The following is a 25,978-nucleotide window of genomic DNA, read 5'->3' as shown; positions in this document are numbered from 1 at the left end:
ATCTGTACAATCTGCAGCTCTTGTGCAAGTAGTTTACAATGTAACTGACAGCATATGTCAGCAGTGTTCATAGACAAGTTTACAAATGAACACTAGACATGCTAGATAATTAGTTTACACTAAACAGCCTTCACTTAACTTTTGAGTCCAGAAGCCAGAAGGTCAATTTTATGAAAATTTTAGTTGGATTTCTGTTGGCTTGTAGAGAAGAATTTTATAAATCTGAAAGAATTTTACAAGCCAATGTTCTAGTACTTGTGGTTTAGCCTGAAGACTGAGTAGGTAGCAAATTAATTTATTTAAGCTAACTTTGAGTAGGTTAATGAATATAGTATTTAAGAGAGCAGTAGGAAGATAACATTTGTAGTCTCACAGAACCATTACAACATTGTACAATATCCACTGTAACCACATTTTGGGATTGACCAGTAAAAAGGCAATGATGATTGAAAGAATGTCAGTCAGGGGTTCTTCTTGTACAAGTAATTTTTATTTACTTGAAGAAGTAAAAAATGTTTCAATAATTTTCTCAAAAAAATACTTAAACAAGTATTTTTTTTTTACAATCCCACCAAAATTCTCAAGATTTGAGATGTAAAATCATGGTTTTAATGATTTTTCCCAGGTGAGCTCATAATTTTTTATCAGAGTTCAATGTTTTATCTCATTAATTCAACAAAGAAACTTATTGCACAAAAGATCTTTAGTATGAACGCAAAGCCTTCAAAAATTGCTCCTATGGGCCTTGAAAATGAATAGTGTTCTGAACATAAAAGACAAATGGGATTTTCATTGTCCATTAAATTACACATACATGATAAGTAAAGATATCTGCAATGGGCAGACTAATTAATATTCTATTAGAGCAAAGAAATCATCAGATTTTTAGAAATGAAGATACATGTAAGATGACTTTTTCACTTGTATACGTAAAAAAAAATCTAAATGTCAAAGGGACATAACTACGTCCATTATTTATTTACCTATGCAAGTAAATATAAATTAACTTGTATAAGTATCCTACAAAATTACTTATATTAATTTTTTTTACTTCGTCAAGTAAATAAAAATAACTTTTACAAGTAGTACACCTGACTGAATGTATATATTTATTTTATGTCAAATAAAAATTACTTAATTAGTAATGATTGTATGACATAATGTTTATATTTTTTTTCAGCTCATTGTGATCGAAAAGGAAACCCATCTGCATGTGAAATATATTATAGTGATGATGTCCAGATCACACGAGCAGGAGATATACGACAGGGTACTGGTACATGTACTGCCGTTGACGTTTGTAGTGGCTGTAACGATGGCTTCTATGATGGAGATAAATACTGTTACAGTAAGTACTTGTCAGTAACAATGGATACTATTGTTGGATTTTAGTAATGTGACAATTTGTATAAGTTGGGTGCAATTTTTTTTAAGAGCAAAATATGCAATGTTTATTGTTATTTTGTATTGAAAGTTGTAAATCCAATGTTCTGTTTCTTGTCTTTAAAAGAGATCTTGAATTCCTTTATATTGATGAAATAGGAGAAAACCATATAATAGTTTTTGCCTGCAACCGATCTCTTTGGGTCAAAATTATTTATAGAATTAGTTCATATTATATTATTTCAGAAGATCTCCAAAGTAATAATATTGGAGGGAATTGTAGTCAGTTTTTCAGCAAAAATTGTTGATGGGGACGGTCAGGGAGGAATAATTTTAAACTCATGTGGTAATACTTATATACCTTATATCAGATATATCACAAGTAATGAAGTATGCTTTGTCCTTTCAGTGTGTGGAAAGATTGATAAATGTTTGTATAGAAAGTGTACTGATAACAACCAGAATCTAATCTGTGCCTGGTGTGAAGGAGAGATAGCAGATAGGCCATACTGGAAAGCTTATACTGGAGACGTAGATAGCAGAAAATCTTGTCAAAGTAAGAGATCAAATAGATTTTAAATTTATATAACATGAATACCATTTTTCAATGACATTATTTCATTTTACTGGTTCAATTCTAACCTAGGAATTAAAGGAAATTTCAGTAGTCTCCAAGGGTTAACCTTAACAGAAAATGTGTTTGACATGTAAGAGGTAATGCTTATTCTGTGATTAAATTTTTATTTTACAGAGACCTGTTCCTGGAGAACAGATAGTACCAGGTGTTACCCAGGAACATGTGCAGATGAATTATCTGCTAATTGCCAGTGTGCAGACAATTTTTCTGGTACTCATTGTGAAAATAGTAAGTAAAGATTTATCATTTATAATTGGTACTTTTAGGAGTAGTTATTAAGGTTTCTGCTCCAAGTCACAATTTGATGAGGTCGAGTAACACTGTAAATTCATGTATTCTCCTGTAAACTTTTTTATGGACATGTACAAGGTGAAGCAAAATATGATAGTACAATGTAGTTACATAAGGTGCTTGATTACTTGCTAGTGAATAAAGGAATCTAATAAGTTGAAATTGTAAACTGTAAATTCGGAAATAATTGCAAACATTTATTATTTATTCTATGGTTTACTGTTCGGTTATTCAAAAAATAATATGTAGATTTAAGATAAAGGACCTTCGATTATTTTGGATTGAAATTTGTATACCGGTACCTTTCCAAAACATTGCAGTATAAAGAATTATGAATTACATAATCTAGGGTTTTGAGTAGGATTCTACGTGGGCGAGACCCAAATCCACATTTTTCAAAATTTTGGCATGTCCAACCATTGAATTGATCTAATTTCCTGAATTTTAGGTAAGCATCAACCAAAGTTTGATACTTCAAAAAGGACCAATTATGAAATTAAGAATGTTCCTGAAAATTTCATTTTGTGCAATTCAAATTCTGTTGCAAACAACATTTTTTGCAGTTGGCAATATTCAAAGCAATAATGTTTATATGATGCAACATCTTTTCTGCTTTTGTTCAAAAGGTATTGTTAAGAAGGAGGAAATGTCCTTTTTACTCTTGCCTTATTAATTATCTTTCTTACCATTTACAGTTGATGAAGCACCACCTATACTTGAAAATCATGGACAATTTTTTGATAGCATACAAAAAAAGATAAAGATAGAAAATGACCCGAATCATATCACCGATGGTCATCCAATTGTTTGGACCAACTTTATCATGTTTGGTTTGGCTGAGACTGTAATGTCAGCTAAATATTTACAGCCAAATGTTGGACTTGATGCTGACCATTATATCAGGGATTTTAAAGTTGGTTTAGTAGAGATGAAGACAACATTAAAATTTTATAGAGGTACAGTACCTTATTTTTGCATTTATAATTCCTTCCCCACATAAGAGTTAGAAGTGTAAACGAGTATTTTCTGCAATTAACATTATAATTTTGTAATTTTTACAAACTCTCCGATATTCCCAGTTCTTTTTTGTTACCCTATAATTTTTCAGAAAATTACTGAAGACTGTACCATACTGGATACACATATTTCTTTAAAATGGCATGTAAATCAGAATATATTGTTCTTGGAAGATATTATGAATATCTTTTGTTTTGAATGCTTCAATACCAAATTATGTGCAGTGATAAAGGCTAAATAAGTGAATAGATAATTGAGCATTTAACTGTATGCTTACTTAACAAAAAGTCCCCTTATAACTCCTGATTATACATCCTGGAAAATATAAAGAATATAATACAGTGGCATTGACTGTTATTTTATCATTCATTGTAAAATATAAAATGTGTTTGTCTTTTTTTCAGGGGGTTCATTAAAGGACACAAAAATACAGTTTTGTCAACCAATGAGTAAATATGAACCCATTGATTTCCTGAATTGTAAACAGTCCTTTTATATCAGTAGTTATACTGGTCCAGCATGGCTGCCTTTTCAACATGATGATAAGTAAGTCAAAATATTAAATGTATTAAAAGCTTAAAAGTTTAATTTGGTAGGTAGCAACCTTTCAATTAATTGATTGATTGTGGGTTGTTTACAACTTCCAGTGCCAAATATTTCATGCATATTCAGGAAAGAACAAATTTACAACGAGTACATAAAGTAGGTACAGTAATAGGGGCAATCTGGGATGAAAGTCTGGAAAATTAGACTGCCACTTGAAAATGAGAGTATATTGATAGGCACAGCAAAGTAGTTTTAATAACCACATATTATTGTCATGTTCTAAATAAAGTTATTAAACCACTAATAAACCACTAATAAACCACCCATTGCTATTTATGCTAAATTCTGCAGTTTCACACATTCAAAGCCATGTAAAAACAATAGCTTGACCTGGATTGTGTTTTGATATTTAAATTCTTTTAATTTTATATAAGAGGGTATTGCTTCTGTGACATTTTTAAAGTGCTAAACAAGTCTCACTGATCTGAGAAACAGAGAAACAAGTAACACTGATCTGAGAAACAGAGAAACAAGTACCACTGATCTGAGAAACAGAGAAACAAGTACCACTGATCGGAGATAAAAGTACCACTGACTGATCTGAGAAACAAGTACCACTGATCTGAGAAACAAATACCACTGATCTGAGAAACAGAGAAACAAGTACCACTGATCTGAGAAACAGAGAACCAAGTACCACTGATCTGAGAAACAGAGAACCACTGATCTGAGAAACAGAGAAACAAGTACCACTGATCTGAGAAACAGAAACAAGTACCACTGATCGGAGAAAAAAGTACCACTGACTGATCTGAGAAACAAATACCACTGATCTGAGAAACAAATACCACTGATCTGAGAAACAGAGAAACAAGTACCACTGATCGGAGAAAAAAGTACCACTGACTGATCTGAGAAACAAATACCACTGAAACAAAGAAAATATGCCTTTCTACTGTGGATTCATTTATTTTCCTGGATGAAGAAAAACTTGCATGTTTGAGAATACTTAATTTCATGGTTTTGTCGAAGTCTGCATACAAGCCTATAGAAATTTTTCGTTCGTTGAACATTTATTTCGTGGTTCAAATAAAGCCAGAAAATCCTTGAAAAATGGTATCCAAGGACTAATAATGAATCCACAGTATATTAATTTCATTCAAAAGTTTTTTTTTATTAATTAAAATTATTTAATAAACCTTTAATAAGGGTTGAAGATTGATCCAAGGTCATTAAGCTTTCATTTGATATTAAAATTATCCAAAATATTTACATATTTCGACAGTTACAGCTATGCATAGCAATTGCTTGTTTGAAATCTTCCTGACTTACTGTGAATTCATTTATTTTCAAGGGTACCAATTTTCGTGGTTTGAGAAAAACTTGCATTTTCTTGGATATTTAATTTCATTGTTTTGGCAAAGACTGTATGCATTCCTTTAGAAAATTTGTAATTCGTTGAACATTTAAATTCATGGTTTTCCTGTACCCACGAAATCCATGAAAATTAGTATCCAAAGAATATTAATGAATCCATTGGTTATCTGTCGGACTAATCTACTCTTAAAGGAGGGTAGTATACCTAACCTAATAATGACTTCACTGTTCAGCTAGCAAGCAAGCTAACCAAATATATTAGTATTTATTACCTTCACCTACACACTCAATGCATTTTGCTGTAAAGAACTGGGTATTGATGGCAATACTGTTTCAGAGCTTGCTGAATTTAACACAGCTTCTTTACACTTAAGGGCTTTCAAAAAATTGAAATATGGTACATGTATAAGAACTTGTTTGTTATTTTTGAAGATATAGTATTAGATGTCCCTTTTCAGCGCTGGGACTTTGGATTTTATTTATTTTTATTCCAGAGTTATATACACTGTATCTGCAACAAATGGAGGGTTTCTTAAGGTACAAGATCGTGATGAATATTTCAACAGAAATGTAGAAGTCATAAACCAACACTTTTATCAAGGGCAGACAACTACTAGAGATTTTGAGTACCATTGGGACCTAGTACTACCATACCACTGCTCTGTGGCTTCGGGAACAGCCTGTGCTCAATTTGTCTCTATACAATCAGATATAACAAATAATGTATGTATTTTACTTTAATTACTAAATGTTTTATACTACAGTAAAACCTTTAAAAAAGAAACTTCAAAGTGTCAAAAGCCAGTAAAATACAAAAAAAAACCGATTAAGATGAAAGAACAAAAATCATAGCTGTCAAAATTTGAGGACCAATTTTACATTGTACTTAAGTAATGATTAGACAGGTAGAATTTTATTAACTAAAGGACTGAATTATAGCTGCTTCTATACAATTTCAGCCAGTTATAACATATTCCTGGGGCGGCTGGTCTGATGACATGTCAGGGATATCACATTTCCAATATCAGCTGTTTGACTTGGTTCACACTGCGGGAGGATTGATGGATGGTTTTAGTGGTAAAGGAAGTGGCACCTTACCTAATGGTACAACTTCTGTAAGTATTACCTTGCTACATCTTTATATTGTTTTTTTTTTAATGTTCACTTGAAATGAAATTTTACTTATTTTGAAAACTGAAGATTCTATTTAATTTCTCAATCAATTTTATATTTGGAAATTTGGATCTGTTTATTACATAGTAGTTTAGTACAGTATACACCACTATTTTTAGGGGGTTTGATTTATTTAGCAAGATACTCATTAACTTTCACTCTTCTATTTTTGCTAAGACTTATTCTGTCATTATTTTACAGGCTACGTTATCACTCACAGAGCCAGGAGTGTATACTATCCATCTCTCAGCTTTTGATAATGCAGGAAATTCTAAAACTGGTAGAGGAATATTTTTCTTTGATGATGAATCAGTGGTAACATTACATGGTGACGATATGAAATGTGAGACAGCCTCAAAAGATACAGCATACCTGTGGGTAATTAAGGACACACCTTCAGTAAAAATAATTTGGCCAGAGAGATTTCAAAATATACGACATAAACACAATAGTTGGCTGAATCCTGTTCTACCATTGGCTGCTGGAGCTGATCCAATATATGAAGATCTCTATGGAAACAGAACTAATGTGGAAATTCAACATATGCATGGTAAATATCAGATATCTATATGAATGATTAATGATATCTAAAGATGTAAAGGTGGCTCGGTTGTCTTCCTGCATCTTTGATTTTGGAGAAGATGGTCTAGATCATTAATGATATGTGCATATTTTTAGAGTAGTATGTAATTCATGTGTAAGACTGTCGATGTAAATATAGAAAATTACGTGTTTAATCATATTTACGGCTGTAATTTCTAAAAAAAAAGACCAGATTTGTGTTTGATTAATTTTTTTTCCAACTTTGTCAAATAAGGGAAGATAACTCAGATAGTATGAAAGATAACTCAGATAAAGTAATTTTATAATGGATAGTCTTGTGAATTTCTCTATTTTAATATGTTGTAAGAAAACAGGTTTGGTGACCCCATTTTTCTTTTTCTTATCTGAAAACATGTTATAAGAGCTATCTTCTCACATTTAATTCTACCATGTAGTTTTCTTTTTATAGCAAAAAATTGGATTTTCCATGCATAATCTATACAAAATCTGACAATTTTGCACAACCTGTAGCGTGAAAAAAAGTGCGATGAACCATATTTCTTTTATATTTTTGAAATAAAGCATGATAAAAACTTCATTTTGACAAATTATTAAAAATTTCTTTGGATTTTAATTAAGATGCCCCAGCCACCTTAAAGGAAAATTACTTATGATTTAAACAAAACATTATAGAACAGATTTTTATGTTTCAAACTTTAAAGAAACAGATTATATTGAAAAATTATTTAGCTGTAGCAGCCTTATTGTCTTCCAAGCTAATAATTCAACTGCATTTGAGTACATATAAACACAACTTTGCTCTTTAGTTTGAGATGATTTGCACATGTGCTTACAGTTATGTTTATTTATACACAAAATAAAGAATGTCAATTGACTCATATTGAAAGCAAAAGATGGGATATAGTTATTTTATTGACTGCCTAGCACAAAATGTTAAGTAAAGTGTCATACTTGTATTGACCTTGAGCCTTATATTTCAGGTATTGTTGACTTCCAAGTAGCTTATGAAGTTCATGATCCTACATTAAAGGATTCCCAGATATTTACATCCCTCCCTGCTAATCAGTTGAAGGACCAGTTTGTTAGTTTATCAGTAGACTGGGCTGATGGAGATAGGTTAAATGTAACAGTACAAGCTTTTGATGTCCTAAGAGAATCTAATATGGAATCTTTGGTGGTGTACAGAGATGTCAGTCCTCCAATTATAGAAAATCTATGGTTGGTCAAAGGTGACAGAGTCAATATAAGTGTTCATAGTGTTGAGGACTTTTCTGAAATGACGTAAGTATAAAAATATGCAAGAAATTATTTATTGCTTCTTAATACTACCTGAGAAGGTTTTTTTTGTGGAATACCAATTTATGAGAATTTTGTACAAATTTAAATGTTTATCAAAATACAAATTTTGTAAAGGCTTGTATGCAGACTTGGGCAGGACGATGAAATCAAATCTCCATGAAGACATAATTTTTATCAATCCACAATAAATGGTATCCATGAATCCAGTGTCTTAAGATTTTCAATACTTTAAATGAATGCTTGAAATCAGATAAAAATATTATGTTTAATTCTAAGCATGATAAGTTACACATGTTATATTCCAAGGCCTAGTGACAGACTTTAAGATGTGTTGTTCGGTATTATATATATAGCTTTCAAGACTTGGAGAAGGAGCTTTTAACAACTGCTTTGAATAAAACATATTATTTGTAATGAAATAATTAAATGTAATGATCTGATGATATTGGATATATACTGCTTTGTGTGATCAAGTCAGATTGGCTGGCTGACAGCAGCATGAATTTATTGGGTAAGTCATGATCAGGTCTATATAGCAGACTCATTTTTTTGTCCTGACATGAACTCATTTTGTTATCATCTATAACTATAATTTAGAGCTGATATTTACATATCTAGGAGTTTTTAATTATAAATCTAGTTGTATCTGCTTTATTTCCTTGGATTTTACTCTACCAAACAATATTTCCTTAATATTTTGAAATCCTACATATTTTTCTCAAGTAAATATACTGAAGATTGTTTATTTACAGGATAGAATGGGAAGCCTATGATGATCACAGTGGATTAGAGACTGTTTACTGGAAACTCTATGATAACTATGAGACTTTAGTAGAACACGGCCATGAAGATATCGTAGCACAAGGGCATACAGATGTAAGTGTGAAAAACAAGTGATTAAATTACAATATAAATACTTTCACATTTATACTTGGTTATACATAAAATTGAGAATGGAAATGGGGAATGTGTCAAAGAGACAACAACCGGACCAAATAAAAAACAACAACAGCAGAGGGTCACCAACAGGTCTTCAATGTAGCGAGAAATTCCCGCACCCGGAGGCGTCCTTCAGCTGGCCCCTAAACAAATATATACTAGTCCAGTGATAATGAACGCCATACTAATTTCCAAATTGTACACAAGAAACTAAAATTAAAATAATACAAGACTAACAAAGGCCAGAGGCCTGTATATATATTAAGGATTTTATCAGAATTTCAGGTATTTATGTAACACTCAGAAACGTGTCCTTCCACCCAAACTTGTCCGATTCCCCCAAACGTGTCCACATGATGTCACTTAACTGCAAAACATGTCTTAATGTAAAAGGGCGCCAAAGCGTGTCATTTGTATAAACGCCTAAACATGTCCATTTATTAATAAATGTCCAAACGTGTCCATATCAAGCTTGATTTTTTTCTTTTACTGGAACTATCATATGTGTCCATATTATAAATATGTAGGTTATTTGGTTATTGCTTTTTCATTAACACATACTCATTTTGCTATTTCATTAAAAAATAGAAACAAATTATTTAGGTCTTTTTTAAACTGGCAGTATTACCTGATTTTAAATTGAGGCGTATGTTCAGCTACGCCTATGTCGGATGTAAATGTAAGCAGCCTTGCTCAGTTAAATTGTAGATATTAAATCAGATACATCGTGTTGGGAGAATGTCCCTTTCTCCGTGCATTAAAATCTTTGTAGCAATTCATTCTTTCATGGTGCCATCATAAGTATTTTGGAATGCAACATTTTTTTTTAATTTCCTCAATTTTTATTTAAAACGGCCTCTATTACATAATGGAGATTGAAGTAGTTTCTTACTGAAGTCATAAAAAAATTGGTCTTTACTCGCTCTTAATTTTTTTAAATTAAAATCCCAACTAGTGTTAATCCCGAATAACCGTAAAGATTAAGGCCCAATCCTAAATTCCCGGTATGATAATAAAACTTATATACTGTAACAGTATTTATTGTTAACATGATGTCGTTCAAATAATGCATGAAATATTTGGCACTGGATGTTATGTCTCTTGTTTGTGTGTCTTTAGTGATGCTCGAAACCTAAAATTTATTAAAAAAAATTGATAGCCAGTTTATGATTTGAATAGCTTTTAAAATACCAGAACTGTTGAAAAAAGGGAAGTCAATTCTACTAAAACCCCATCATGCAATACTTGCACAAAGTATTTCATTTAGTAAACGATTAATTCAACTGTACTAAAAAAAATTGGATGTTCGCTCTTAATATGCATGAAATACTTGCAACTGGACAATAACCAATAACAGTCAAAAGTTAATTCATATGTTACAGATTAAATTTACAATTATGATAATCATTTACAACCGGGTTGAACAAACTAATGCTAATAAATAAGCACTTCATCAACTGTGTCCCCCATCATGGAATTCCCATAAACGTTATTGACTTAAATGGGGACATACATGTATTAGCGCTAAAAGACGTGAGACGTTATGATGTTTAACATTGAAAACATTTTGGAGAATAACAATTATTGGACACGTTTTGGGGTTATGAAATCGGACACGTTTGGGCTATATTGAATATTACGGACACGTTTTGGGGAATCGGACACATTTGGGAGTGTTACATATATATATGTACATGTAGATGTTATTTTTTGAAGGGATCATTTCGTTTCTAATTTCATTTTACCAACTTTTACCCAAACTTTTGAATAGTGAAGATCATTCGAATGTTTAACTCTCATCCCAATCATGAAATCGTTTAAAAATAATTGAAATGAGGAAACAATTTTTAAGAAGGGATCATTATTATCAAAACCTCATGAGTTGACCAGCAGTATTTTGAGTGTAACAACATCAAGTTATTATATTTTTAGGACCTACCAGAATGTCAAACCAAATATTTATCTTACCCAAGAGGACCTAACTGTTACTGTACTCCATTTATGGGATGTTTTCATCGTCACTTCCAAGTAAAACCAGAAATCAAATTACATGGTGGATTGACAGCCGGTCTTGACAGAGGAAATCATGACTCAGATTACTATATTGAGATTGCAGTGAAAAATAAAGCTCTTGTACAAACAATCTTAACAAAAAAGGTTGGTTTGGTCACATGCATTGTAATACATGTATTATGCTTAGTTGTTTGATGATATGATCTTTCTAATTTTAAAGCCAAATTAGACTTTTGACCCCAATTTCACGGTCCACTGAACATAATAAATGAAAGTGGGAGTTTCAGGTTAAAGTTTTTGGTCAAGGTAGTTTTTGATGAAGTTGAAGTCCAATCAACTTGAAACTTAGTACACATGTTCCATATATGATCTTTATAATTTTAATGCCAAATTAGATTTTTTACCCAATTTCATGGTCCATTGAACATGAAAAATGATAGTGCGAGTGGGGCATCCGTGTACTTTGGACACATTCTTGTTATTAACTAAAAACAAATACACCTATGCATTTGATATTGTGTGACCTTTCAAACTCTTTTAATTAGACATTGAAATAAATCATGTAGTTTTATTTTTTTGAGACTCTCAACCTTTGAGATGTAAAACTCCACAATTTGTTCAGTGAAAAACGTTTTGCTAGACTGCAAACTTCACATGTACCTGTTTTGTTTGAACTAACACAGGCCTGTCAAATCCAATGAAGAAATTTTCTTTGAACAGGGATTGCACATTACACAGGTTTTACTATACATTGGTTTTATTTGATAATCATAATACCAGTTATTTAGAAACTTAGCTAAACATTTACATTTAACATAAAAAAAAGTTCATGTTACTTCCAAGCTAGTTGATATAATGACATCTTTCCAGAGTTCAGCTTAATAAGAATGTGCTTTTAAAAGAAAATATTATATTCTATATTTATAGACTCTTATAATGATGATACCGTACATTGTGTATTCTTCATTTCAGATAACTGTTGACACAAGTCCACCACATACAGGTGTGGTCCATGATGGATTACCAGGAAACCCAGAAATAGACTACCAACAAGGAATGGACCTTAATGCTTACTGGGACCAGTTCTTTGACAGAGAGAGTGGGGTGTTTTTCTACCAGTTTTTAGTTGATACAAGCTGTGCTGATAAAAGTGCCTTTAGTCTTGATATAAATAATACTGATGTAGGTTGACTCTTGTTATAGGAGGACAAATATTCGGTGACAAAATTATCTTCCTCAGCCATAGACAAAAAGTTGTTAAAACAATGAATACAGTTACTTAAAGATTCCTGAAATCTGAGTAAATGTCTTTTAAAGTTCAAGTAGAATGTTCTTCAAAATAGATATAGGAAGATGTGGTATGAGTGCCAATGAGACAACTCTCAATCAAACCTGTTCTGTTATTTATTATAATTCAACTGTATACCAAACATAAGCTCGGTGTCTCCTCTTTCCTTGGATGGATCATTTGTAATGGGTTGAATGACCTGAAAGGTGGTTTCTCTGGAGATATGTTAAAGGTTGGAAAATACTGAATCACTGTATTAACAAAATTAAGTATGTCAGATATCTAACTAACTTTAAAATGAGAAGAATGAAAGATTATTTATATTAAATAATTCAGGCAAGTGGAAGATTGAAATTGAAAATACTAAAAAATTCTGAACAAACAAGCTTATGACTTAAGGTTTCATTATAGAGGCTTGTAAATTATTGATATTTAGTTTACACTGGGTGCTTATGATAATGATAATGAAATTTCTTTTTCAGATTGTGGAGACATACAACACCTATGGTAGCCACACAGTCAGTGGAGATGGAACCTATTATTTTACTGTTGTGGCCTATAACCGTGCTCTGGACCCATCCGAACCAGTGTGTTCTGACGGTGTTACTATAGACAGTTCTGTACCAGGAGTTAAAGAGGTGGTTGTTAAAGATGCAGTGATTACTGGTGGGCTAGTCACAGATGTCAATCAGACGAGTTACTATATCCTTGGGTCAGATCGTGTACGGAGGTTGATTCAAAATCCTACTGCTGACTGTGTGTAAGTATTTACAATCTATACCATATTCAATCCTATAATTAGCCATGTTATACTAAAAAAATAAAGGCACTTGAATACTTCTGTACATGATTTGTTTAATAAATTGTCCTGATGATGCCTGGTTATTAAGGTATTTTCTTCTATAGTTAGTAATATTAATTTTGAGTATCAACCAATTGTACTGTCCTGTCATGTATGAAAGTGTCCATCTGTTTTGGTTTTCAATTAATAACTTAAGCTTGCCACGAGAAAATAATTTGAATTTGAATTGTTGATGAGAACTATTTAAAAACGCTGGTCAAGCTTAAGCATTGCATGTTGTATAATTAATGATTTTTTAATGATTGACAGGAGTAAAGCTACAACATTGAGTGATATTGACCTTTACCCTCAACAGAGATTTGACAACAATGACAGCTTGATATTAGTAGATGGCAATGTATTCTGCAGTAATTCAACAAGTGCACCTAGCAATATTGGTTTAAGTTTACCTAAAGCGTCTCTGGTATGTAATAAAGTGATCTAGTGGTATAGGTCTAAGTTTGTCTATGGCCTCTCTTGCAGTCTTCACACTTAACCACAAGTCTGACAGACCAGGCTTGTAAAATGGCTTTAGGGCTCTTCTCTACAAGCCAACAGAATCCAACTAAAATTTTGTAAAATTGAGCTTCAGGCTTGTGGATTGAAAATTTACACTGAAGACTGCTCTTGGATGTATTCAATATTGGTCTAAGTTTGACTGAAGTTTCTCTGTGATGTAATTAAGTGCACCTAGCAGTAAGAGTTCAGGTTTGCCTAAAACTTCTATGTTATCAAGTGCACCTATATTTGTCTAATCAATTATGGTGCACAACATAAGCATGATAAGTCTGATTTTATGAAAAACTTTCCTGGTACGTATACACAATGATCAAGACAACAATGCAGAACTTAACTAAGAGTTAACTAACCTTTATAGCTGAAATAATTATATATTTAATGAAATTGCATGGTAATTTTAGGTTCATCATTTCATTGACAAAACATTGCTCCTACAGTATTTCCCTCCCTTGCTTGCATAATTAGGCCCAAGTGAGCACCCTTTTCCTTCCTGTACAATAACTTAAGCTGCTTCTATTTTATAATTACAACAAAAAATGCTTTGGATTTTCTACAGAGTTTAGTCATCCTTTATATTTCCCATCTCTGACAGTATAATGTACATGTATCTGATGTTGATGCTTCTGCATTTTAGATGGAAATGTCCTGGGAGCCTTTAGATATACCAGCCAAAATATTTGATTATGAAGTTGGATTTTCCTCAACAGCAGGCAGTTCAGCACCTGATATCATGGCTTTCGAGTCGACTAAACAACATGCTCATGTCAGAGTAACCCATGCCAATGTACCTGATGCCACTGAAATTTATATCATTATAAAAACAATCAGTAAATCTAATGTAGAAGGACTGACAGTGAGTTATTGTTATATTTCATAGATATATATAGTTGATACAATATAACTTCTTTCCAAACAGTGAATGTAGGTCTAGTTTTTGACAGACTTCGCCAGTCATTCTGTTTGTCCCAAAAATGGGTACAAAATGTTCATCAAGGCATTCTTGGCTTCTATGAAAGGGAAATATTTTGTATTTGGTGGCCAGCTTGATAATGTTGTAGGATTTAATTAATTTCTAGATCTGCCATGCAGCCACTTCCTGTTTGACGATAGTTTTGACATGTCAGTCAATTTACACAGTTTTACATGTCAAGATATGGCATAGGGCTTGTTAAATTAAAAGAAGTTGTAAATTGAACCAATCAGATTTACACAGACATGCAGGTCAGATGTGGCATTGGTTGTGTATTGAACTTGATGCCAAAGACAAAAAAGGCAATTGACCGTGATATTCAAATTTAAATTAATGAAAATAAATACAGAAAATATCAACATTTATTACTACCACTGGGTCGATGCCTCTGCTGGTGGACTATTAGTCCCTGAGGGAATCACAAGCCCAGTAGCCAGTACTTCGGTACTGGCATGAACATACGGATTTTTTGTGTTATTAAAATTTGCTGTTACAAAATATTAGAAATTATTATAAATTAAGGAATGTATCTCCCTCATGCAAAGCTCTGATTCCTTTCACAGATTTGGCTATACTTTTTGGACCTTTTGGATTATAGCTCTTCATCTTTTATGTAAGCTTTGGATTTCAAATATTTTGGCCACGAGCATCACTGAAGAGATATGTATTGTCGAAATGCGCATCTGGTGCAAGAAAATTGGTACCGTTAATTTTATTAACTACACTTGAAAGTAAAACATATCAAAACAATACAAACAACACAAAAACAAACAAAGTTTATAACTGGTATTTACTTGTTTTCAATTTCATGTCTTTTAAACAATTTCTTTTATACTTGTTTATTACTAAGACTTAATGTTTTCAAAGTGTATTTAACTTCATGTCTATTTCTTTTTTAAAAGTGCTTTAGATATTTATATATTATGCATGAAATATTTGCCATTTGATGTTGAAGGGCAAACAATATACAATTATGGCCCGCTGAGGAGTTGATTATCCGAAATTGTCAACTCTAGTAAGAGTTATTCCACATGGGCTTTAGCCCGAGGGAATAACTTTTACTAGGGTTGACAATTTTGGGTAATCACCGACTCAATGGGCCATAATTGTTTTATTTTACCTAATGAACAGTTTCAATTAAAAGTAAAATATTGTAACAGATTGTCAAAACACTTAGTGTCTTAATTACATTAGAAAACTATTTTGTGTCTATTGACATTTCGCTTATGTACAACAAAGGTAGACTCTTTCTGTATTATGTAGATTTCAGGGCCGTTTACAAGAGATATCGTCGATTCTAGATGAATTCCCATTGGTTGTTTGGTCTTGTTCCTTCGTCACCTGAAGGGCTTCCTGCAACATGAACGTTGCCGTTTTGTTTATTTACGTCTTTTCATGGGAAATAACTTGTGTATAAATCAAGAAACTCAAAAGGTTATTCGCCTGTAGGGTTATTCACCACTGGTCTAAATTTTTTAGGGTTATTTGTCCTTCCTTGCAATTGAATGATAATTAACTAAATTATTCCATGTCACGGGATAATGTTTTACCCAATAGAAATGTTTGAAATATATGTAAGGTATAATAACAATCAATATTTTTCAGTGTAAAATGTTTTATTTTTCAGACGCTGGGACCATGTTTTATGGATACAACTCCACCAGATTTTACTGGTTCTATAACTGTATCCCTGTCTGGAGAATATCTGGTAGCCTCCTGGGCAGCAAATGCCTTCTCAGATAGCGAAGAATTGTTTGATATGGATTACCAGTTTGCAATAGGTATAAAGTAAATTAAAAAACAGATTTAGAGTCCTTTTTTTCTTGAATTGTATGCACTCTGGGGGTAATTCAGCTTTCATTGATCATATCACTCAGATAAATGACTGTTTTCAGGTGAGAAATTATTTGTAAAACAAGTTCTTTACTGGGGTTTGAACTTAACATTCCTAAATAAAATCACATCAAGTAAACTTCCAAATGTTTAATTGACTTGAATATGGACGGGCACCATGACAATGCTTTTGTAAAAGTTGTTTCGGTTGAACAATGATTTTTATTCCTTTTGTAGGTCAGACACCATATGGAACAGAGATACAAAACTTTAAACCTGTAGAGGGCAGTACAACATGTGTGTTGACCACATCCCCAACTTGTACAGCTGTTAATATAACAGATCTTGAATGGAATATTCATGGACACCATACATACTATATATCCATTAAAGTGACCAATACAGCTGGACTGGTCAACATTCAAACATCTACTCCGTATATTCATGATGTCCAGTTACCTGCAGAGGGAGTTGTCCTTGATATTGACACTGAGGTACATATATATATTTGTATTTTATATTACAACTTGGCACATTATGACATTTCTGTACAATTAATTATTTGCTATAAACATGATAAACCACACAACCAATGCTTTCAAAATTTTAATTTGTTTTTACTAAAGACGAAATGGTGGTTAGGTTCAATATTGGCGATATGCATTGTTGAAGTTCAGGAGGTGTAGTCATTTATAGATTTTAAATTGGCACTTTATGTCGTTTCCATGTAATTACTTCGTTGTTAACCAATGCGCTTAAATGAAAAAATGGTGGTCATGTTGAGTATTGATGCTATTCAGAAGTTCTTGTTCAATATAGATTAAACAACAGACACAGAACTGGCAGCTCAAACAAGCTTTAAAGTGCTTTTCAAAATGCTCAATAATATTGATTTGACATCTCATTCTTTGTTTATAGATATAGGAAGATGTGGTATGAGTGCCAATCAGACAACTCTCCATCCAAGTAACAATTTATAAAAGTAAACCATTATAGGTCAAAGTACGACCTTCAACACAAAGCTTTGGGTCACACCGAACATCAAGCTATAAAGGGCCCCAAAAATTACTAGTGTGAAACCAAAGGTCTAATCTATATAAAAACGAGAAACACTCATGAACCACATAAACAGACGGCAACCACTGAACATCAGATTGCTGACTTATGACAGGTGTTGAGTTCAAAGATAAAATGGAATTAATGAAACTTAAAAACATTTTGATTTATATATATATATATAGTCTTTTTACAGGAACAAAGTGATACATAGTCTCTAATATTCATAAAATGATGTTATTCATGCGTTAATTCATTTCTGTTTTATTTTTATATTTTGTAGTCTTTCTCAACAGACATTCCTTTGATGGTATGTATAAAAGCTGTGTTTTACATATTATTTACAAATATTCTAAAGACATTTATTGTTTTATAGTTGTTTTTTTACATAAAAAAAGGAAATTACCATAATAATTTATTTATAAGTTTGTCATAAGATTTAGAAAACTTTTATATTGTTGTCTTGATTTTGCCAATTTACTATGAACTAGCTACCATAATTATACCATATATATAATATTTTATATGTAGTTTTGCCAATAACTAATTTAAAAAAATGTCAATTAACCAGTTCATTGTTTAACCAAAGATCAATCTGTTGCAAAGATTATAATAGAACAGCTTTGAATTTTTTTCAATCCGTTTTATCCAAATTATCAGTATATCACTGTCATTAACAACTTATGTTTAGGACAAAGAAGATACAGATTTCCAGAAAGTCTCCAGTAGTATGGCTGCCCGCTGGTCAGGATTCGCTCACCCACATTTAGATGTAACTTACAGTATAAGTATTGGTACTACAATGGGAGGAAGTGATGTTGTATCTCTGAAGGATGTGGGTAACAGTCTAGCTCACCAGGAAACAGGACTTTCTCTGACACCTTATCAGGTAATATTACGTTTAAGTCAGTATAAGTATTGGTACTACAATGGGAGGAAGTGATGTTGTATCTCTGAAGGATGGGGGGTACTAGTCTAGCTCACCAGGAAACAGGACTGTCTCTGACACCTTATCAGGTAATATTTCGTTTAAGTCAGTATAAGCATTGGTACTATAATTGGAGGAAGTGATGTTGTATCTCTGAAGGATGGGGGGTACTAGTCTAGCTCACCAGGAAACAGGACTGTCTCTGACACCTTATCAGGTAATATTTCGTTTATGTCAGTATAAGCATTGGTACTACCATTGGAGGAAGTGAGGTTGTATTTCTGAAGGATGTGGGTACCAGTCTAGCTCACCAGGAAACAGGACTGTCTCTGACACCTTATCAGGTAATATTTCGTTTATGTCAGTATAAGCATTGGTACTACCATTGGAGGAAGTGAGGTTGTATTTCTGAAGGATGTGGGTACCAGTCTAGCTCACCAGGAAACAGGACTGTCTCTGACACCTTATCAGGTAATATTACGTTTAAGTCAGTATAAGCATTGGTACTATAATTGGAGGAAGTGATGTTGTATCTCTGAAGGATGTGGGTAACAGTCTAGCTCACCAGGAAACAGGACTGTCTCTGACACCTTATCAGGTAATATTTCGTTTATGTCAGTATAAGCATTGGTACTACCATTGGAGGAAGTGAGGTTGTATTTCTGAAGGATGTGGGTACCAGTCTAGCTCACCAGGAAACAGGACTGTCTCTGACACCTTATCAGTTAATATTACGTTTAAGTCAGTATAAGTATTGGGACTACAATGGGAGGAAGTGATGTTGTATCTCTGAAGGATGTGGGTAACAGTCTTGTTCACCGGGAAACAGGTCTGTCTCTGACACCTTATCAGTTAATATTACGTTTAAGTCAGTATAAGTATTGGTACTACAATTGGAGGAAGTGATGTTGTATTTCTGATGGATGTGGGTAACAGTCTAGCTCACCAGGAAACAGGACTGTCTCTGACACCTTATCAGTTAATATTACGTTTAAGTCAGTATAAGTATTGGTACTACAATAGGAGGAAGTGATGTTGTATCTCTGAAGGATGGGGGTACTAGTCTAGCTCACCAGGAAACAGGACTGTCTCTGACACCTTATCAGTTAATATTACGTTTAAGTCAGTATAAGTATTGGTACTACAATGGGAGGAAGTGATGTTGTATCTCTGAAGGATGTGGGTAACAGTCTTGCTCACCAGGAAACAGGACTTTCTCTGACACCTTATCAGGTAATATTACGTTTAAGTCAGTATAAGTATTGGTACTACAATGGGAGGAAGTGATGTTGTATCTCTGAAGGATGTGGGTAACAGTCTAGTTCACCAGGAAACAGGTCTATCTCTGACACCTTATCAGGTAATATTACGTTTAAGTCAGTATAAGTATTGGTACTACAATGGGAGGAAGTGATGTTGTATCTCTGAAGGATGTGGGTAACAGTCTAGTTCACCAGGAAACAGGTCTATCTCTGACACCTTATCAGGTAATAGTTTTCTTTAAACTAATAATTATTCTATTACAACAGAAGCAAATGATGTTTTATCTTTGAAGATATGGATACTGACAAGAAAACAGGACTGTCTCTGAAAAAGGATCAGGCATAATAATTAAGTCAGAATGAATATTTGTGTAATTGTATCTACAAGAAATTTGAATAAAAGTTTAGCTGACCAGGAACCAGTACTATCTCTGGTAGAAATCATGAATTAATTTCAGTATCCATATTATTTATTATTTATTAAGAATTGATTTTTATCTGTGAAGGATGTTGTTTAGCCTACCAGGAACTAGAATTGTATCACATCTCATAAATAATTCAAGTATACATTATCTGATGGTCTTTTTTATTTTCCACCAACGATAGCAGTTGGCATTATGTTTTCTGGTCGTGCGTTTGTTTGTTCTTCTGTCCTTTCGTTCATCCGTCTGTTTGTTCATTTGTCTGTCTGTCCTGCTTCAGGTTAAAGATTTTGGTCAAGGTAGTTTTTAAAGCAATTGCTTTTATGCCGTCGCGTATGGCCATCTTTGTGACCCAGATCAGAGACTCCGCCCAGATCAAGCCATAGTATTTTGTTTAACAGGCTCCTGGTCAGTCATTCTTTAACACCTATGTATGTTTTCTAATACAATACATAGCTTGAAACTTTAAAAAAAAGTTAGTGGATTTAAGAAGTTTCAGAATATGTTCTTGTAGATGTATTTTTGTATTTAAAGGGTCAACCGTTTGACTATCAAATAACATAGAAGTCCGAGTGAAAAAAAGTACATTTCTATAAATGCGATTCCGTTTTCCGCCGTTCGTACGATGTTTCAACAAAATATGGATTCATTTCAATTGTTGATTTAGTATTGAAAATTTAACTGAATTATCTCCTAATAAATACGGTTTTTTATGTTTAATTTGTGTTTCTTTAAGAGGTCAGGTGCTCTTGTTCATTCATAAAATTATCGTTCATTCATACATTTATCGTAAAATCAAAATCACTACACAGGTTAATGCGTAGTGTCAAATTATTACCTGTAATCTAAAAATAGACAAACTTTATTTGCGCAAATAATTTAGCGGAACGAAACCCTTGTTGAAAACACATAACAATAAGTTCGTTTTCCTTTTCTGTCGATCACCTTACTAATGAAATGGACCCGTCCAAACGTAGTAGATGCCAAGTCGGTCCAGATGAAGAGATATTTACAATTTGGAATTTTCTAGTTTATTAATACATAGATTGAAAAAAAGTACGTCTTTTTAAATATCATGATCAAAACTGGGTTTGCATAACAAATGTCAGATGAAACCATTATCCTCGTCTTTTCAGTGAACAAGTCTACTACGTTTGTTGACACTCGACGGTCCACCGTGTTAGCAATTTTATTTCACATGTTTTCGAAATATTGAAGATCATTTTTCGCAATGTTTCCTGAAAATTGATAATTATCAAAGCAATGTAGAGCTGTTTGTTCTTGTTCGTATAATAAAATTGAGAATGGAAATGGGGAATTTGTCAAAGAGACAACAACCCGACCATAGAAAAACATACAACAGCAGAATTAAGGTCACCAACAGGTCTTCAATGCAGCGAAAAATTCCCGCACCCGGAGGCGTCCTTCAGCTGGACCCTATACAATATATATACTAGTTCAGTGATAACGATTTAATGTCATGTTTGTCTGTGATGACCCCCCTTTTCGGGATTGCATGAGAATTGTAGTTATCTCGTACCCACATGCACTTGTTTCTATCCATAGGAAGGTCGACTATCCATATAAAACTATTTGTTTCTATCCATAGGAAGGTCGACTATCCATATAAAACTATTTATATGGATAATCGACCTTCCTATGGATAGAAACAAGTGCCTGTGCTCGTACCGCATCAGAAGGACACATATCAACTGAGCAATAATGTTTGGAACTTAGTTTTAAAAATGATGACAAAGTAACATTATGAAAATATTTTTATTAAGCTGAAATATACATTTAATTTATTCTTTACATGTTTATGTCTTGTAAGATATTTTATTTCTTTCCCGTTTTTTAACATTTGCGTCTGGAAAGTTGAAATGTTTTAACTTAATCATTTGTGTTAATGGTTAAATATAAATTAATAATGAAAATTGTTAAAATTAAATCAATAAAGGAAATTATTGCCAAGGAAGTTACAAACACTACCAGGGGATAATCCATGATGATTTCTTTTTGAGTTATATGTTTCAGCACATGTATATTTGACCCCAACTTTAGCCTGGTAAACGTGTTGTCTCCTTGTGAAATATAAAACATATTAAAAATGACTTTCTGCTAAAGTCTTTTATTTATATAAAGTTAAAACCTTCTTACTTTTAACTAGACAACACTCATGTCAGGTTTAATTCTTGTATATATGTGGATGAAAAATAAAAGTCCCCAAACATTAACATGGCAGCAATTGCTTTTACAGCCTTTAAGGCTTTGATTGATGAAGTTGAAGTCCTAACAACTTGAAACTTAGTACACATGTTCCATATGATATAATCTTTCTGAACACATAAATTGATAGTATGAGTGTGTCATCCGTGTATACGTACTATGAATACATTCTTGTTAAAAACATGATTATTATAAAGCTCTTTCCAAATTTTAAATTAGAATTTCTTTCGTCTAGAAGAATTTTAAAAAAATGATCATACAATCATAATAAGCATGAATTCAGTACACAAAAATTATTTCAGCAACTTAAAAGAACTTGGTTTGTAGTACCCTTAGCCAGGTTGTCTTTAATCAATAACTTTAAAGTCAATAGTCAAAATAATATAAAGTAAGGAATATGATTGCCAATGAGCCCAAATGACCACCTGAGTTAATGGTATTGATGTATCAAAGCATTTATAGGTCACCATACAGCCTTTTCACAATGTGAAAAATCCATACTGTATGGTCCGCTATGAAAGACCCTCACATAAACAATTTTAAAGGAGGAAAACAAATATTTTATGAGAATAATCAAATGCTTGTTTCTGTATTTTTAGACATACTATTTCACTGTGACTGCTGTAAGTTCTGCAGGTAACACAGCTGTATCTTCTGATGGTGTTACCGTAGTAACAGAAGCTGATGTCCTACCAGGAGTTGTAATCAGTGATGGAGAACCCTGTAATATGACGGGTGAGTATTTTATTCCTGATTGCTGTCATATTAAGATCAAGAAGACTCTGTATATGAAGTTTACAAATAACAAGATGTTACTCACCTATAGACCAAACTACTACTTGAACTGTGATGTAATAAGACAAGCATTATGTGACATAGGAAATGTATGAGAAAATGCTCAAATTAAAACTTAAGTTTTTTAGTATCTGTATATATATATGTTCCAGACTATATGAGTATTTGGACCGTACGCATACGGTCCGGGCGGTATACATATACTAGTACGGTCCAGTACGAGCTCATATGTTATTGGATCATATATGGGTAAAATTTAAGGTGAGGTTTTGGAATATCTGTCAAAGATTAGGACTCCTTGAATTATTTCCATACAATACAAGGTAAAATATTTTCCCCCATAGTTCACCTTTTTTTTTTGGATATAAGACTAAATAGCTCATAAAAGGTCATTTGACAAAATTTAAGCAGATTTATTTTCTTTCTTTTGATTTGAGACCCAAATAGTGTCAATGCAAATATAAGGTAAAAGTCTGAGTCAGCCTTTTCCCGCCATATTTTATAAATCAAATATCTGGAAAAGGAGCTCCAAGATCTATCAATATTTTTAGCTCATTTTAATCCTTAACTAATACTCTTCCAGCTTAAAGTATCAATTTTAAATGCTCGAACAAACATCACAATCTTTATTTTTAGTTTTACATAATGTTATTATTACAATAACATGGATAAAATGAACAAATGAACAATTGAAATTAAATATTTGTTGAATTGTATATCTGGTCTGAGACCACAATTATTTCGTAGTGCATTTCTTTTAGAACATAAATGAAAATAAAAAAAAATCCCACCTGCGCTTTCTCAAAGAAACTTTTACAGTGTGTTGTACTACTTTTGGGACAAATTATATCAAAATTATAGAAAACTTCATCGTCTCTAACTCAAAATATGGACAATTTTATGTTTAGGGCGTCTTGAAATCTTTTGACAGCTTCCGAAGAGCTAATTTTAAACCTTTTTCAGCTGGACCAAATCACTACTTTCCTTTAAAATTCTGGACCAAAATTTTTTTACAGTGTAATTTCACCCCCTACTTGCAATTTGAGGTATAAACATGGAGAAATAAATTTGGAAGAGGTATAAAAATTAATGGCAAGTAACCCACTGTCAAGACTAGGGACTATATTTGTGAACAGCGAAAATCAAGGGACGACAATGGTGGTCTCAGACCATCTGAATCCTATTTTGGTACTCTCGCCCAAAGCATAGATATCAACCATTACGATTTTTTCGTAATTTTTCTGATTTTGCGATCAAATTACGCTGTTACGGTCAAAGTCGAATAGTTACGGATTCCCAGTCATTGCCATTCCATTTTGTAAAACGCGGATTATTGCCATTCCATTTTGTAAAACGCGGATTTTTATCATTTCTTTTCTGGTCTGGTCCGGTATTTAGAGAACGCCAATGTAATGCTTCCGTTTTCTTGGGAGTTATTGACCTATCGTTTGGTAACTAACTGACTTCTGAAGAGGCAAACTTGCATTTTATGAAGTAGCTTTCCCCCTTCCTCTACTTCTCCTTGACCACATGAAATGTACAAGTTGAGAACGTCTGAACAATTAATGAATGGAATACATACTACAGATAACATGTTTAACGAAATATGTTAGTGCACATTACTTTGTAACCACTCGTCAGTAATTTTTTTGGTAAATGCACGTTTTTGAATAATTACTGAAAACTTTTCAAAATTACGGAAAATTTGATAGATTGTTACTGATTGTGTCAAAAGGGGTTGGCATCTATGCCAAGGTGACACTTGCTACCACAAGTAACGCAATATTTATCATATTTTCATGTTTCCAGCTGATGCTTGTTCCTTTGCATTTGCATTTTTTTTTGTAAAGTTCAAAAGCAAATATTCTAAAACAATTGTCCTCCCACATTATGTTCCGATATCTTCAATTTCAGTGATCATACTTCAATAAATGTATTACTAATCGACATGCTAAATACAAGAGAAAAACAGATTAGCGTGAATCTTTTTAAATAGTTAAAAGATAAAGTTTTTATTACAACTGAACTTTTTTATATTTTGTTGAGAGTTAAGTTATGTTGATCTGTTATATGCATTTGAATTTAATAAACTTGACCAACTTCTTAATATTAGTCAGATCGTACGCGTACGGTCCGACTGTATGAGTATTTTGAAAAAGTATGCATACGGTCCAAATACTCGTACGGTCTGGAACATATATATATATAGAGAACATCAATGAGTGCTGACAATTTATTTTCAATAGTTAACATGTATGTTGTGTTTTGTAGATCTAACTGTGGGCCATCATGAAGAGGTATGTCATTTAACATGATTAAGATTGTTGTAAAGATTTACAACCAATAAGTTGGAGATTTAAGATTTAGTTATTTCATTCCTGTATAAGTCAGATTTGTGAGAGTCAAAACCACACATTTAATTGTGTTAGTTAATTTTGGGATGTGACAATGACAATAATTACAAAGAGTGTTTAGCCCTTTTCTCATTTGCAACAGTGAAATCATATTCAGGTTTGTCTTTTTCAACTTCAATAGTTATTGCAAAATATTAATATGCTGAAAATGAAAACAATAGAAAAATTACTTCTAACATAGTATT

The 25,978-nt window shown here is 32.7% G+C and overlaps 1 protein-coding gene across 1 annotated transcript in view; it reads left to right on the top strand.

Moving 5' to 3' along the window:
* Positions 1 to 25,978, top strand: part of LOC143082259 (uncharacterized) — an 80,244-nt gene that overhangs the window by 19,851 nt on the left and 34,415 nt on the right. The window contains exons 3-23 of the mRNA XM_076257858.1: positions 1,181 to 1,348; positions 1,793 to 1,939; positions 2,135 to 2,248; positions 3,007 to 3,267; positions 3,733 to 3,874; positions 5,746 to 5,974; positions 6,211 to 6,366; positions 6,626 to 6,974; positions 7,969 to 8,269; positions 9,040 to 9,163; positions 11,159 to 11,383; positions 12,212 to 12,421; positions 13,010 to 13,287; positions 13,639 to 13,792; positions 14,522 to 14,740; positions 16,485 to 16,638; positions 16,928 to 17,184; positions 18,030 to 18,056; positions 18,438 to 18,635; positions 23,184 to 23,319; positions 25,651 to 25,676. Coding sequence (XP_076113973.1) covers position 1,348; positions 1,793 to 1,939; positions 2,135 to 2,248; positions 3,007 to 3,267; positions 3,733 to 3,874; positions 5,746 to 5,974; positions 6,211 to 6,366; positions 6,626 to 6,974; positions 7,969 to 8,269; positions 9,040 to 9,163; positions 11,159 to 11,383; positions 12,212 to 12,421; positions 13,010 to 13,287; positions 13,639 to 13,792; positions 14,522 to 14,740; positions 16,485 to 16,638; positions 16,928 to 17,184; positions 18,030 to 18,056; positions 18,438 to 18,635; positions 23,184 to 23,319; positions 25,651 to 25,676 — 3,708 coding nt within the window. The 5' untranslated portion in view covers positions 1,181 to 1,347. The remainder of the gene's footprint in view (positions 1 to 1,180; positions 1,349 to 1,792; positions 1,940 to 2,134; positions 2,249 to 3,006; positions 3,268 to 3,732; positions 3,875 to 5,745; positions 5,975 to 6,210; positions 6,367 to 6,625; positions 6,975 to 7,968; positions 8,270 to 9,039; positions 9,164 to 11,158; positions 11,384 to 12,211; positions 12,422 to 13,009; positions 13,288 to 13,638; positions 13,793 to 14,521; positions 14,741 to 16,484; positions 16,639 to 16,927; positions 17,185 to 18,029; positions 18,057 to 18,437; positions 18,636 to 23,183; positions 23,320 to 25,650; positions 25,677 to 25,978) is intronic.

The sequence above is a fragment of the Mytilus galloprovincialis genome, chromosome 7, assembly GCF_965363235.1.
Source record: "Mytilus galloprovincialis chromosome 7, xbMytGall1.hap1.1, whole genome shotgun sequence".
NCBI classification, from domain to species: domain Eukaryota; kingdom Metazoa; phylum Mollusca; class Bivalvia; order Mytilida; family Mytilidae; genus Mytilus; species Mytilus galloprovincialis.
Note: the sequence above shows the minus strand (reverse complement) of the source record. Positions and strands in the feature narration are given on the sequence as shown.